Here is a 16,860-nt window from a genome sequence, read left to right on the forward strand (position 1 = left end):
ATTTTTGCCCTGTTCTCCAGTTACACGCACATTGATAACGCATTAAAAACAAGCGCAAAGCTTCATAAAGATCATATGGTCTTTTATCATATGGTTATTTTCGCTACAGAGAACAGAGGATATTCTATTGGTAAAATTGTCTTTTAAACACATTTTTTACATTAATGTGATCTGTGTGTAAATCCCTTTAATTCCTATTAATTTTAAATAAATTAATTAATTTTATTCCATTTTTGTATTATTCCTTTTTGTATGATTTATTACATAATAACCTTATTTATTATGTAATATATTTATACAGGCCTATAATATCTGGAATTATATAATATATCATACTACAATATTCTAGAAAAATACTTATGCCTATATAATGTACTTGGCAGTTGTGTCACCACCTTTATTCAGTATCTGTGGTGTGATAAAAAAGTAACAGTAATAAAATTCTAAATTAAGCAAAGATGCCATGCAAAAAGGCATAACAATATGCTGAAATAGACCCAGACCTCTGCCTGAGAGAAATGAATTGATATCTGATGAACTGACTAATGAATCTTATAATTTTATCATATTTGATCAAATGCATTATATTTTTAAATGACCAAGTAATTTATGCAATTTAAGGTTTTTATTGCCGCATATACAAGAACAATAAAATATATGTTTATTCAAATGAACATTACCTCATTTACATGGTTTCAGTTGTGCAAACCATAAAACATCAAAAACCAAATAAATAAATAAACTGAGGAAAAAGGTGCCACTTGTGCATCAATATCATACATAATAACAATATTACTGTAATAGGCCAACCCGTTATAACACATGGATAAATCTAATAAGCGCACTAAGCATTCAGTTGCAAAGGCTAGGAAAACTTGAATGCGTTCATTGAGATATAAAAGTTGCCAGATAAAGTTCAATAATATACACATTCACATAATCAAGGAGAAAAGGGGAAAACGCTCGAGATTGCGCATGCGCGGTTCATGCCCCTCCGCTGCTGTCTCCTTCAGTGTGCCCTCTCGCGCTGTACAGTCCGGATAAACGGACACGCACATCGACACGGTAAGACATTCACTGATTTACTGATCACTGATCAGAGCATGCTGCATTGAACAACATGTAGGTTAAATGATTTTAACTGCAGTCAGGGCTTGAAAACAGTGGGATCTTATTCTGGACATGCGTGCACACTGGATCTGTAGGTCTTGAGACAGTGTGTGTCCAGGGCCGCATACAGACTTCAGTTACACCGCAATAATGATTATTATAAAATTGTATCACATAAATATGTTTCATTTTTAAAAACGAAGCATTGCATGCAGTGTTTCACCAAGGACACTGTAGAATCTCTGTTCAGATGATATTAGAGGAAAAGGAAACTTTGTATCGACCTGCGTGTTATTGCTACAATGTTGCAAATTATTGTGACAATGTATCAGCTGCGGAATAACGGACTCGCGCGCTGCCTCTGATGTAACAATCAGAAATAGATACATAAACTCGCGTGCTGTGTGTGTGTGTGTGCAAATACTCGGATTGATTCTGAACCCTGATGATTGATCTTTATCCTGATAATTGGTGATAGGCATTAAGGAATTAAATTGCTGTTTTGTGAAACGCTCTTTGGGCGTTGCGCGTGCGTGAATCGCGTCAGTCACACGCGGTGGTAGCGGGGCGCTGAGCGACTTTCTTTGTCGTGTTGTTTGGTATCTCATGGGAATGTAAACAGTTATCCAAAAGATCCAAAGAACATGATTGAATCACTAAAACAGATGATTTATGACTCTTTGGTAACATAGTGTACTGTCGCATATAATGCCATGTGACGTCTGCTATTGTTCTCTCTGGTCTGTCACTGTGTTGCATTGTGTTAATTATACAATAAATACGTTTCCTCATTGCTTAGGAGTTATTCATATTTTTCAGGATTTATTCCAAACATCATAATACGCATAACCTTAAACTATAGATTAGAATAGGGATTCATTTAAATGGGGCTAAAAGTAGAGTTTGGGTATAAACAGGTCATTGTGGACTGGCCAGTTTAAACAGAGAGGGGTTAAACATTATGCCAGCTTAAAGAAGCATTAGTTAATTAGATAATCTTTAGTCTGAAAAAGCCTAACTGAATGTGAAGCAGATCTGAAATATCAGAATGTGGTTCAAAGCTGCCAAACTGAAAAAAAAAAAGGGGAGGTGTTGTCACAGGATGTTCTGGAAGGGTGTCTGGTGATAGGGCTTAACCTTTGCCCGTTGACCTATTCTTACTTCTCAGATCAACATACACAAATGTGTAGCTGCCATGACATACTTATAGAAAGTTGGCATGTCCTGCAGTGTGACATGCTATACTTCATCTAAAACTATTTCAAACCGCATTTTGATCATTCTTTTATAATAATTATGCACACAGCATTCATAACATCATTAACTGAGAGACTGCATGAATACTTGTGCTTTTAAAAATTCATTTGTGAATAGTGAAAATGGTGACCAGTTACAGCACCTAAAATGCACACTTTCAAATATACATTCATATCAATTTTAACATGCAATCTTGATGTTAATTTAAATGCTCATTGACATGTTATGTGCCAACCAGTCATATAGAGAAAACACACATAGAGAAAAATTAACTCATGCACTATATACATGCACTTAAACACGCACTAAAGCCTGAATATGATTACATAACAAAGACAATAAGCTCTTACCCCAGCTGTTTTGCAGCATGAATTATGTTTAGTCCTATGTACACTGAAAAGTGGAAACAAGCAGGTTTTTTGCTCTTTTTAAGGAGCTACTGTATATCAATCTAACCTGACCCTTAATTTCTTCTGTTTGTTACATTTGGAAAAGAGCCAAAAATGCAACAAATCTTTATAATGCTGGTCTCAAAGGAACACATAACTATACCTACATTTTTGCTAAATGATTTCTACGTGGCTTGTTGTATGTAGCATGTCAGGTATGTTAGACAGTATGTTAGTCTCAGTCCCCATTCACTTTCACTGCATCATTTTCCCATACGATGAAAGTCAATGGGTACGGAGGCTGTCATTCTGCCTAACATCTCCATTTGTGCTACATAGAAGAAAAAAAGTCATATAGGTTTGTAAATAATGACAGAATTTTTTATTTTGGCTGTATTGATTCTTTAAGGAAGGGTGAGTATGGCAAAGGTGGCAGTGTTGAGGAAAATATGTCTAATTTCGGAACACCTCTCATGGAAAAGCAGTGTCAGTTTTAGTGTCACTATATTTATAGTGTGTGTCTTGGGATCTGGGGGAGGGGATACACACTCTTCAGTGTGTGTGGTTGTAAATATGCTGCCTCAGAATCCTGTCTTTTGGGATCCGCCCCCATTCCCATGAGCAGATGTCAGTTCATATGTTGCCATGGTGACACAGAAGACTCTCACCAAGGACAGGGCTGTTCCCTAATGTCACATGACAGGTGATGCTAATCACCCATGGCAACACTTCAGAGCACACCACAGGCACCAGACAATCATTCTGTTATATGGGCAGTATGTCAGTGGTAGTTGGCATGTGCATAATTCTGAACTCTGACTCCGTTTTGAAGAGCCATGTCTGAGAAAGGAGCAAAGCAGAGTGCAAAGAAGGAGAGTGTGGAGGAGAAGAAACAGAAAGACATACAGAAGGAGAAAGAGATACAGGTGAAAGAAAACAGTAAAACCTGCTGCGATCACTGCAAACCAAAGACATGCGGTGAGTGACGAAGAGAGAGAGAGAGGGCCAACAATGCTGTCAGAGCCACTGGAAAGGGAACCAAACAGACAGTTAGTTAGACAGACAGAAAGTTAGTTAGACAGACAGACAGACAGACAAACAGACAGTTATAGTTAGACAGACAGGTAGGTAGATAGGTAGATAGACAGACAGACAGTTAGTTAGACAGGCAGACAGTTAAGACAGACATTTAGATAGATAGAGAGACAGTGAGTTAGAAATATAGGCAGAGACAGTAAGACAGACAGACAGATAGATAGAGACAAAGACAGAGAGGCAGACGGATAGATAGACATAAAGACAGACAGTTAGAAAGACAGACAGATGGATAGACAGACAGACAGACAGACAGTTAGTTAGACAAACAGTTAGACAGACAGATACACAAGATAGACATATAGACAGACAGACAGTTAGTTAGACAGACAGATAGACAGACAGGGCAAGATAGTGATGCTATAAAAAGATCAGGAATTACAAATAGAGGACAGAAAACTAGCAAAAAACTCTCCACAATGGTTCTGATGTCATTGTGATCAAGAAATGTTATGGGTTCAAAATGAGTTAAGCTCAATGTATAACTTTTAACTCGTCTCTCTAGCTGCAAGACGTAACGTCGGTAAACCAGATACATTTCAAACGATACACGCTAAGACACCAGAAACTAATGTGACAAATGTATATCCACAAGTAAATAAATAGAAGTTCATCCACCTAGAAAAGTAGTCCCACTTTTAATAAGCGCTTGCATAAAAATACTACTTTCAAATGTATGCCTTAAACACTCCGGAATGTCTTGCTCCACACACTTCCATTTTAAGCGTGTAACTGTAAACACAATTTTTGCTTGTTTTTATTGTCTGTGGTTACTGACAGCATGTCACAGATGCTGTACATGGAGCTGAACTTACATTGAACCGGAATCTTCCTTTAAAGACCCCTTATCTGTGTGTGTGTGACCATAGAAGTGAACCTCGCTCCTGTTGTTGTGTGAAGATAGTTGTGTGTTAGCGTAAGCTGCTAATAAACCCTCCAGTGTAGCCCTGTTAGGCTTGCTAACATGCGTGAAGTCAGCAGCGCTTGACGTTAGCAAGCTGATGCATCTCTCAGTGGTGATAAAGATTATAGAGCACACATTAAAGGGATTTGTGAATGTTAGCTGTTAGCTGTAGTTAGTATGCTAACAACTGTGCTAGTAGGCTGCTTCCAAGGCTGTGGATCAGTTCCCTATCAATTCAGTTCACTCGACTTTGCATTTGAACGCTATGGGGAATTCCTTTTGCCACAACCTAGTTGAAGCCCTTGTATCATAACGCCAATCTTATGATTGGCAGTGGTGTTTGAGCCCCGCCCTTTTAGGTGCATATTTGCCCTATATAAGTGGCCGCTCAAACCATTTCTTCAGAATTTTCTTCCTTCAAGATCGACATCGTCTTGACTACGCGTCTGGATCAGCCCTCCCTTCATCGTCGACGGACACCCATCAGCGGACGGGATTCCCTGCAGACGCATCAGGACATTCTTTGCCTGACTCGAAAGATTCACCCGCCCCCTCTAGTGTTCCAGCGAATAAGTCTCTCCGCCTCACCGCCAGATCGGGTTCTTCTTTCAGCAAGACATCTACCCGCTTCCTGCAGCATCCAGGCAGGAGCTGCATCCTTTGATATATGTGTGTATATATGTAATATTCCATCCAAGTGATGTAAAACACTATAAAAGAGCCGCTTGTGTGTACGCTTCTTTTTAAAGATGTCATATCGCAAGTGTTCCTGTGAGCGATATATCGCTCCGTCAGACCAACATGAGAGCTGCTATCACTGGGCTGCACCCATACCGAAGCAGCTCTCATGTGGAGAGACTGCCCTCACTGTGAGGACATGAGTCTCAAGATGCTCCGCTCTAGGGTCGCCCTCTTTCTGAGGGACGATTCTGTCTCCCACACCCTCCCGACCGCTTTCTCTGTGTTAAGTCTTGAGGGACCACACAAGGAAGCATGGCGGGGCTGCAAGGTAGAGATGGAAGAACCCGAGGAGGATCTCGTGCTGGTGCAAGTCCCACAAGCCCCTCGATCTTCCCACGCAGCGTCTTCGCCAGGGCAGTAAGCACCTGACGACCTCCGGCCCTCTATGAATGAGCACGGTCTTGTCGTATTCGGCGGGTCTGAGGATGATAATGATGCCGTGTCCCTCACAGCATCGGAGAATGGTCCATGGAGGATGTTGAAGCCCCTCCCCACAGCAAGGGTGAGGATTGGCCATTGGCACTGGCCATTGATACGAGTTACTCCGCGTCATTGCGCTGGTGGTCGAGGAGCTCAGCTTTGAGTGGTCGCCTTCTGTTGAGCCGGAAAATTCTCATCTGAATGAATGATTCCTACACACCGTCCACCGTCAAAAGACAGTTCGGAAAGCAGTGCCGTTCTTTCCTAAGGTTCACACAGAGCTTACTGAGACCTCGCGCGTGTCATACACGTAGATCGGAGGGGCTGCCATCCTCGGGCATATTTTAGCATCTTTGGCGCTACGATAAAAGGGCTTCAACTAGGTCTTGGAAAAGGATTTCCCCATAGAGTTCAGATGCAATGTCTCGTTTCCTTCATCTCAGCGTACCGAGATTACTTGAGAAACCAGAGATATTTTGTTGCCATTGAGTTTTGAATGAAGTGTGTGTAGGAGGAATATTGAAATGTTAGACGGCATGTGCTACTGTTATTTGTTGAGACTGTTGTAGTAAACATGTTGCACAACTCGCTAGCACATTGTCAGACAGCTGACTAGCTTCAAGCAGATCCGTATCTGGTAACTGAATGATTTTGTGTCTCATATTGACTAAAGTTTCTCTTTCTTTCTTTCTTTTTAGCAAACATGGCTGTTCCTCCTGCGTACGCTGACCTCGGCAAAGCCGCCAAAGATATCTTCAGCAAAGGCTATGGTGAGTGACATTATGGAAAATACACGAAAACTACAATGAATTATTGAGTACATCACATGGAATGATTGCTTTGTACAAAGTTTAAGCTGAAATAAAGCCCAATGTGTAAGACCACCAGGGCAACATGAACATAGCCAACCAGAAAGCCCTATTAGCACATATTCTCCTCATAGTGAACATGAGAGCCGCTGGTCATTGTAACGGTGATATTTAACACAATTGAATCAATACTGACCTGCTGTCCATTGACAGATGGGTGAGTGGGCGAGGTTAATGTCAGGAGGGGTTCAATAACAGGAGAGAGAGAGTGAGAGAGTTCTGCAATAAATGGGCTCTTGAGGGTCCACATTTCCTCTCGGAGCATCATGGCAATTAATGCATTCTGGAAACAAGCACACACACACACACACACACACACACACACACACAAGAAAACTATAGCCACTAATAGCAATTGTTACGACTACAAATTGTTACGAATTGATAGCAACTGTTACAACAAATTTGTATGTATGTTACATGCGCAGTAAATACAGTAAGACAAGGCACAAAATTCTAAAAGTACAATTAGTAGTTGCATGGTCATATCCTGCATTTTTAAAAGGATCAACACTGGTGTACTGTACATTGCAATGTACATTATACACAAACTGTATGTATACACATATACAGACTTTATTCACGCTAGCGCCATCTTTGATTTTAAATGGGAATGACAACTAGGCTGTGAGGGGGAAAGACTTACAGACTCTTTAATGGGCCGTACTGCAGTTTAAAGTGTTTCTGGATCGTTCTGCAGTCAAAACATTGACAAAATATATTTCTAAGAGCATTCAGTGTACAAAGAACTCCAGACAACATGAGTTGTGGAAAATCAGATGTGAGCTAGGAGCTTTATACAGCTTTATACATACCGTTCATGCCATTGAAGAGACTGTACATCTATCCCTCACAGCCTTGTTGTCATTCCCATTAAAAATTAAAGATGGCGCTAGCGTGAAGGTCTATATATGTGCTTGCATACATGCATGTGTATAATGCACATTGCAATGTACTGTACACCAGTGTTAATCCTCATATATTTGGTCATTTTGAGGTTAGCGGCATTGTTTTCCCATGAGACATACAATTGTATGTATATTTGTATGTGTGTATATACATAAACATACATACATATATACAAAGGGTTGGGAGCAGGGGCGGACTGGGAAGAGAAATCGGCCCGGGATTTTACATAGAAACTGGCCCAAAATTTGTTTGGGGTTGGGGGGGGTGGGGGGGTGTCCGCTGTCCTTTTCTGTATATCGCTGCCTCCTTCGGCATATCATGGAGGCCCATTTCAGCTTATTGCGGCCCATTCGGCCCCGTTTCATGACCGGCCCATCGAGAAAAGTCCCGGTTCTCCCGATGGCCAGTCCGCCCCTGGTTGGGAGGGTTACTTTTGAAATGTATTCCACTACAGATTACAGAATGCATGCTGTAAAATGTAATTTGTAACGTATTCTGTTAGATTACTCAAGATCAGTAATGTAATCTAAATACTTTGGATTACTTCTTCAGCACTGGTGGATTTTTTTTCACTTGTTTTATATATATATATATATATATATATATATGAAAATATGGTTATAAATCTGAACATATAAATGTAAATCTGAAAATATAGTTATAAATCCAAATGTGTAAAATATATAAAAATATATTCTAATTTACAACTATATATTCAGGATTCATAACTATATATTCATATTTACAAGTATATATTCAGATGTATATAATTATAAATTCTGAATTTATAAATGTACACTCAGTATTTATATAATTATTTCATAATTATTATGGCCCCCCATAATATGTATATTAAATATATAAATTTAATTTATTTAAATAAAATGTCCCTAAATGTAAATCATTTGAACATTTTAGTTCAGAAAGGCATAAAGTTTTGGTTTCTAATTCTCTGATCGATGTAACCATACATTTCTGTGTGTTGACTGTGACAGTCTAACTTAAGGACACTGAATTACTGTTATAACTCGCTCTGAATAGAGTGCCAGTTGATTTCCAGCAAAAAGTATAGATTCCAAATTCTCTCTGTCTCTTTCAGGCTTTGGAGCAGTTAAACTGGACCTGAAGACTAAGTCACAGAGTGGAGTTGTGAGACTCTTTCCCTCTATTTCATATTTCACTTAGAAAGTACTGTGGTGTTACCATGGTCCAGTGACGGTATTAGATGATAAATAACATCATATACCATAGTAATACCAAGCTACATATTTGATATGTTTTTGTTTGTGTTTACTTGTCACTTCTTGCTCTTTTTCATGTTTACTTGTGACCATATTTCTGCTGATGAAACACGTGTGTGCGTGTGATTGTGGTGCTGATTCATGTTCTCCACCGCTGCTCTCTTCTGTATCTGGGTCAAAACTGTTCTTCTGGAGCAGGTCTTGATTATGTGAATGTATTTGTGTGTGCGTGGTGAGGAAGTGGGTGTGGCCGGGCTGTGAGGGTGCACGCCTGGCGCTGAGTTGCCCCAATCAGCGGGAGAGAGAGATTAGGAGGAGCCGGGACACCAGAGAGAGAGAGAGAGAGACATGGAGCTGTGTTTATGTCTGCGTGTCAGTGTTCTGCTGAAAAGCAAAGTTTTATGTTGTCTTTAAGTTGAACATTAAAGTCTACGTGTATTGTTCAAGCCGGTCCCAGCTTCCTCCTTTTCCCACTTACGAACATGTTACAGTGTGATTTGGCATGAATGTGAATGTGTGTATCTGTGTATCTCTTTCCTAACTGCCTGTTTCTCTCTGTCCTTCTTGCTTTCTGTATTGGACGTCGCTGTCAGATGGTAAGAGATTACAGACGGTGCTTGTGTGTTTAAGAAAGAAAAGTCTCTCACTCTTTGCAGGCTACAGCTCACCTCCCCATCAAATTTTTTGTTTTTGCACTAATATTGAAAAAGGTTTGATGTCTGATAATGTTTCAGCAATGGGGTGTGAGAATGGCTTTAATTTAAACACTGATTATTGAGAAGGACATTCGTATAATTCAGTTAAAACCCAAAGACTCAATGCATGCAATATGACTGTTATATCTTGACTTCATGTTTAGCCCAATTCCAATTCAGCTCCTTCAGCTCTTCTCGGGCCAGTTGCACCAGCTGTGCATACATTGCAAATTACGCTAGTTTTAGTGCAAATAGTAACTAAGTTACGCTACGAAATTTCAGATGTGCATGCCAGGTTTTATGTGGAAATTTAAGACCTTATGAACAGCTGGTGCAGCCCAAACGTGCTCTATCCAACTCAGTGTTTTTAATTTCCCGTTAACAGGTTAAACCGTCTCCTTCACCTCTCCTATATTTCTGGATCTTTCTTGGGATTTTCCTCTCTCCCAGTACCTTTTTTCACATCCTCTGTTTCTCGTTTGCTTCTCAGGAGTTCTCCACGGGCGGCTCCAGTAACACAGACACTGGGAAGGCAGCTGGAAACCTGGAGACTAAGTATAAAGTGAAGGAATTAGGCTTGAGTTTAAACCAGAAATGGAACACAGACAACATCCTGACCACTGAAGTGACTCTGGAAGACCAGGTGAGTCCGGCATTTTATAACAAACAGTGGCCCCATATAAGTATTCAGACACTTGATATGTCATTGCACTAGGTCATTTTTTTACTGACACAAATAAGATAGGACATGCATACAGCCTACTTTTTTCATTATTTGTTTGCAGATGACATTTGTTTTGATATTTTGCCGTGTAATGCAATGAAATTCATTTGGCACCACAGTACATATAAACCTTGCAAAGAGTTATAGGTATAAATGGTGGAATATGTTACTATATGGTCTTGTTGTTTTTCTGTAAAGCTGGCTAAAGGTCTGAAGTTGGGATTGGATACTTCTTTTGTGCCCAACACTGGGTAAGTCAACTCTCATGCCACTTCAGTTCGACTGTCCTTCTAGTTCAAAACCGAGCTAACAAACTCTTGTTTTGAATAGAGCAATTTGACTAGAAAGTTGTATTTTAGCAAATTTGAAAGGGATAATCTAGAATCAGAGTCTAGAGCAAAAAGGTCATGTATCACCCTGAAGGGGTTTATTTTGAAATAATGACCAGCTGACTGTACATTATCCTGCTTATTACACGTCTGCTTACCAGATTAATGAATGCATGGACATATAGTTATAAATCAAAATATATTACATTTATATATTCAGATTTACAACTATATTCGATTTACATCTATATAGATTTCTAAATACGTATTCAGATTTATGACTATATAATCAGAATTTGTAACTATATATTCAGATTTACAACTATATTTAATATTCAAATATACAACTATATATTCAGGACTTATAACAATAAATATATATTCAGATTTAAATTTAAACATTCAAATATACAACTATATATTCAGGACATATAACAATAAATATATATTCAGATTTAAATTTAAATAATCAGATTTACAACTATATATTCAGGACTTATAACAATAAATATATATTCAGATTTAAATTTAAACATTCAAATATACAACTATATATTCAGGACTTATAACAATAAATATATATTCAGATTTAAATTTAAACATTCAAATATACAACTATATATTCAGGACATATAACAATAAATATATATTCAGATTTAAATTTAAATAATCAGATTTACAACTATATATTCAAGACTTATAACAATAAATATATATTCAGATTTAAATTTAAATCTTCAGATTTACAACTATATATTCAGGACATATAACAATAAATATATATTCAGATTTAAATTTAAATAATCAGATTTACAACTATATATTCAATTTACAACTATATATTCAGGACTTATAACAATAAATATATATTCAGATTTAAATTTAAATATTCAGATTTACAACTATATATTCAGGACTTATAACAATAAATATATATTCAGATTTAAATTTAAACATTCAGATATACAACTATATATTCAAGACTTATAACAATAAATATATATTCAGATTTAAATTTAAACATTCAGATATACAACTATATATTCAGGACATATAACAATAAATATATATTCAGATTTAAATTTAAACATTCAGATTTACAACTATATATTCAGGACTTATAACAATAAATATATATTCAGATTTAAATTTAAATAATCAGATTTACAACTATATATTCAGGACTTATAACAATAAATATATATTCAGATTTAAATTTAAATAATCAGATTTACAACTATATATTCAAGACTTATAACAATAAATATATATTCAGATTTACAACTATATATTCATTACATATACATAGATTTGTAATTATTTTATTTATATTTATATTATTTATATTTAAATTATTTAAAAATAATATGAATTTTTATTAGTTTACTTGTAAAGACCTTGGAGTAATACGTCAGAACGTGAGCAAAGCGATATAAGTAACATAGATTCCTCTAATAAGTGATCAGCTGTACAACGTTGCAGTCATTATTACAAAATATTTGTCCACTGAATGCTACGATTAACCTATCAGAATCACATATAGCTGTGTAAATAATCCCAGAAAACATCCCGCCTCGTGTTTTTTCCTAATGTCTTCTCCTGCTCTGATATCTTCAGGAAGAAAAGCGCTAAACTGAAGACGGGTTATAAGCGAGACTACATGAATGCGGGCTGTGATATAGACTTTGACCTGGCCGGACCGACGGTTCACGCCGCAGCGGTTCTGGGTTATGAGGGTTGGCTGGCCGGTTATCAGATGGCCTTCGACACGGCCAAGTCCAAACTTGCCCAGAACAACTTTGCTTTGGGCTACAAGGCGGGAGACTTCCAGCTACACACTAATGTGTAAGAAAGCACTCAACATTTACAAAATTATTTGCTTTTCAGTTTAATATTTCACCCAAAATTGAAAATTCTGCCATCATGTACTCACCCTCATGTGGTTTCAAACCCTCATTTCTTTCTTTTTTCTGTGGAACACAAAAGGAGATATTCACATGGCTCTTTTCCATACAACGACATTTCATAGTGACCACAACTGTCAAGCTCCAAAAAGCACCTTAAAAGTATCACAAAAGTATCCATATGATACATGCACTATCTTCCAAGTCTTCTGAAGTCAAAATACAACAGCTTTTTGTCACAGACTGAAATTTAAATCATTATTTGCTGAAAATCTTCCCCTCCTCTATACACAAGCACAAGAACCAATTAAATATAAGCACACTTTCTCCTCTTCATTCTTCTGAAAAAAGGTGTTTGAGCAGCTTTCATTTTTTGGGTGAACTTGAATAGTACTAAATCTGATTTATAAAATCTGTAAAAACATAAAATAAAGGCTCATAATGCCAATGAGATCTAATTAACAAATAGTATTATAGCTGTTGACGATAACCGTGCTGTTGTGTGTGTGTTGTAGTAATGATGGTACAGAGTTCGGCGGCTCCATCTATCAGAAGGTAAATGATCAGTTGGAGACGGCGGTGAATCTGGCGTGGACCGCCGGCAGTAATAACACACGCTTTGGCATCGCTGCCAAATATCAGCTGGATAAAGATTCATCCATCTCTGTGAGTCTTCAAAATACAATCACCCACACCACAAGATAATAATTCAGTTCTACATCTGACACAAAAGCTCCACCTCTGTGCTCTAAACCCTGTGTGTATATCCTCTCATACTTCCCTGGACAGGCCAAAGTGAACAATGCCAGTCTGGTTGGAGTTGGATACACACAGAGCCTCAGGCCAGGTATACAATCGCTCTATTACATGACAAGTTTCTATGAGAGGCTTTATATACATATATATATATATATATATATATATATATATATATATTTTTTTTTTTTTTTTTTTGGGACTTTCTCCCCTTTTTCTCCCAATTTGGAATGCCCAATTCCCTATGCGCTCTAGGTCCTCGTGGTGGCGTAGTGACTCGCCTAAATCCGGGTGGCGGAGGACGAATCTCAGTTGCCTCCACGTCTGAGACCGTCAATCAGCACATCTTATCACGTGGCTTGTTGAGCGCGTTACCACGGAGACATAGCGCGTGTGGAGGCTTCAAGCTATTCTCCACGATCCACACACAACTCACCACGGCCCCCACCAACGCGAACCACGTTATAGCGACCACGAGGAGGTTACCCCATGTGACTCCACCCTCCCTAGCAACCAGCCCAATTTGGTTGCTTAGGAGACCCGGCTGGAGTCACTCAGCACGCCCTGGATTCAAACTAGCGAATCCCAGGGGTGGTAGCCAGCATCTTTACCACTGAGCTACCCAGGCCCCTGACATTATATTTTATTAATTGGGCTTAGTGATTAAAGATCTAAGCAGGTAACCCAAATGTTGTAGGTTCCAACCTCAGAAGGATGAATTCATGAAACCATCACTATTGCGTCTTTGAGCAAAACGATTAACCTTTATAATAATGGATAAGCGGTGGCTTAAAGAAAACCAGAGGTGTACTCGCTATTATCTTTGAACATTTTCAACATTCTGTAGTTATGAACAAAATAATTTGTGGTTTAATAAATATAGTATATGTGTAATATAGTGTATTTATGTATATATATATATATATATATATATATATATATATATATATATATTTTTTTTTGTAAAGCCTTTCTAGAGACCTGAGATGCAAATTAGCTTACAATAGAATCTTTTATGTACAATGCATCTTTTTTTTTTTTTTTTTTTTTTTTATCCCCTTTTCTCCCCAATTTGTAATGCCCAATTCCCACTACTTAGTAGGTCCTCGTGGTGGCGCAGTTACTCACCTCAACCCGGGTGGCAGAGGACAAGTCTCAGTTGCCTCCGCTTCTGAGACCATCAATCCGCGCATCTTATCACGTGACTCATTGTGTATGACACCGCGGAGACTCACAGCATGTGGAGGCTCATGCTACTCTCCGCGATCCACGCACAATTTACCACACGCCCCACTGTGAGCGAGAACCACTAATCACGACCACGAGGAGGTTACCCCATGTGACTCTACCCTCCCTAGCAACCGAGCCAATTTGGTTGCTTAGGAGACCTGGCTGGAGTCCCTCAGCACACCCTGGATTCGAACTCGTGACTCCAGTGGTGGTAGTTAGCGTCAATACTCGCTGAGCTACCCAGGCCCCCACAATGCATCTTTTTAGTTCTTTCAGCTAGTATTATTTTTTTGTCTTGTACAAATAATACTGATAAAATACATAAATAAATAAATGAAAAAAATAATACAAATAGTTACTGTTTATTTAAAATAATTCACATGAACTAACAATGAACAATACTTTTTCAGCACTTATTAATCTATATATATATATATATATATATATATATATATATATATATATATATATATATATATATATATATGTGTATAGTATACATATGTATACACATATAATTGTTTACGGTTAGTTCATGATACCTAATGCATTAACTAATGCATTAACTAATGTTAACAAACATAACCTTATTGCAAAGTGCAACCTAAATAATAATAAATAAATGTAATAATAATTAAAAACCAATAAATAAATCCCTATACAAATAAACTCTAAAATAAAAAACTAAAAATAAACCTCAGGTTACTTATTATGTCCGTGGTCTAAAACATATAGGTTCTGCTCTAAAATCCGATTGTCTGAGCCATATTCAAAGCCGATATCTACACACCTGTGATCACACGTCATTTATATTATATATCAATAGACCAAACTGTTCAGCAACCATAAACAGCTGACAGGTAGGCTAATGAGCTACATGGTGATATAATATTTTTTTCTGCTTATTAATAATAAATCTAGTTATTTATTGAACATCAGTGTCTTTCATCATATTGCAATTGCCAGCACTTTATTAGGATTAGCATTTATCCACTCAGTGTCGTGCATTACTGTGATTTTACAACAGTTAAGAGCGTTGTGCCTATTAAAACCCTTTAATTGTGGCAAAACTCACTGTAAGTGGCTTATTGCTTTAGTAAGACATGATATTGTAAGTTTATCTCTCTTTCTCTGTCCTGTTTTCTCTCAAGGTGTGAAGCTCACCCTCTCTGCTCTGATCGATGCAAAGAACTTCAATGCTGGCGGGCACAAGGTTGGCATGGGCTTTGAGCTGGAGGTGTAGACATCATGCAGAGATGAAAGAAGAGAACCCACAGAGAGCTGACAGTCCCATTTCACCCAGATTTACTAAATAAATAGACCTTAATAAATTGGCCTTACAGTACCTCATCCAATACGAAAAAGGTTCACTAGTCACATGACCCGTGATGTTCCTGGTGTAACAGTAGCCAGCTGGTACGTGTGCACTAGCGACTGACGCTAGAGGCTGTAGCCTTTTGCCTCCTCGTTAGCGTGCCTGCCTTCCATGCTAGAGACCCCGGTTCGAATCCCGCTCGGAGCGGGTCGAGCAGGAGCGGTTACAGTGGTGCCGTGACCCAGATGGGTGTGAGGTTTAGGGGGGTGAGTGTAACAGTAGACAGCTGGTACATGCTTGTGCAGTATGTAAACCTCACTCCCCTGGCCTCAAGTGGTGCACTAGGGACAGTAGCCTTTAGCCTCCTTGTTAGCGCACCCACCTACCATGCTGGAGACCCCGGTTCGAATCCCGCTCGGAGTGGGTCAACCAGGACCGGCTACACCAATCTTCCAAACCATCACCATGACAACATCTGTGTGTAACAACACTAAGACAGCCAGTCATACAGTACCATATAGTTTCTTTTTAAATGGACTTCCATTTCTACACTTCATTAAACAAGCGAGATGTTTAAATACCCTTATTATTCTGTTGAGTAATGTTAAATTATAAATTATAAGGAATGACACTCTGGAAGCCCTTTCACTCACGTTTGTTCATGTTATGTCTTGATAACATTCATAGCCAAACGTTTAATAATTTCTCATTTAGGTTGTCTATGTTTGTGGGCTGGAGTTAGTGAAGGACGGCATATTTTTTCCCCTGAAAAACACCTAAATTATGTTAAAAGTTCAGGACTAGAAGAGGAAACCGATATTGTGGAACTCAATAAAGAGGATTGTTAATGGATTTAATTTTATCATCATTTGAATTTAAGACACAATCACTGTTCAAGTACTTAAAGAAATGTTCCAGGTTCAATACAAGTTAAAGGTGCTGTAAGCGATTTTAGCGTTTTAGCTTTCATGT

At 38.1% G+C, this 16,860-nt stretch overlaps 1 protein-coding gene across 2 annotated transcripts; it reads left to right on the forward strand.

Annotated features, from left to right (window-relative positions):
• Window positions 1–982: 982 nt before the first annotated feature.
• LOC127424115 (voltage-dependent anion-selective channel protein 2-like) lies at window positions 983–16,740 on the forward strand. 2 transcript variants are annotated; one of them, XM_051669018.1, is made up of 9 exons: window positions 983–1,065; window positions 6,615–6,686; window positions 8,794–8,843; window positions 10,121–10,273; window positions 10,553–10,605; window positions 12,301–12,528; window positions 13,103–13,253; window positions 13,377–13,434; window positions 15,725–16,740. In XM_051669018.1, the coding sequence occupies exons 1-9, from the start codon at window positions 987–989 to the stop codon at window positions 15,814–15,816; spliced, it is 936 nt and encodes a 311-aa protein (XP_051524978.1). In that variant the 5' UTR covers window positions 983–986; the 3' UTR covers window positions 15,817–16,740. The 2 variants fall into 2 exon arrangements, with proteins under 2 accessions (XP_051524978.1, XP_051524979.1); XM_051669019.1 differs by lacking the exons at window positions 983–1,065; window positions 6,615–6,686; window positions 8,794–8,843 and adding an exon at window positions 8,878–9,531.
• The last annotated feature ends 120 nt before the right edge of the window (window positions 16,741–16,860 follow it).

This window comes from Myxocyprinus asiaticus, chromosome 33 (genome assembly GCF_019703515.2).
Source record: "Myxocyprinus asiaticus isolate MX2 ecotype Aquarium Trade chromosome 33, UBuf_Myxa_2, whole genome shotgun sequence".
Classification (NCBI taxonomy): Eukaryota; Metazoa; Chordata; class Actinopteri; order Cypriniformes; family Catostomidae; genus Myxocyprinus; species Myxocyprinus asiaticus.

Excerpts from the sequence above, each read along its gene's own strand:
- LOC127424115 (XM_051669018.1), top strand. The coding sequence starts at position 987 with ATGCCCCTCCGCTGCTGTCTCCTTCAGTGTGCCCTCTCGCGCTGTACA. Across the intron at positions 1,066-6,614 it reads CGGACACGCACATCGACACG|CAAACATGGCTGTTCCTCCT; the intron begins GTAAGACATTCA and ends CTTTCTTTTTAG. Across the intron at positions 6,687-8,793 it reads TATCTTCAGCAAAGGCTATG|GCTTTGGAGCAGTTAAACTG; the intron begins GTGAGTGACATT and ends TGTCTCTTTCAG.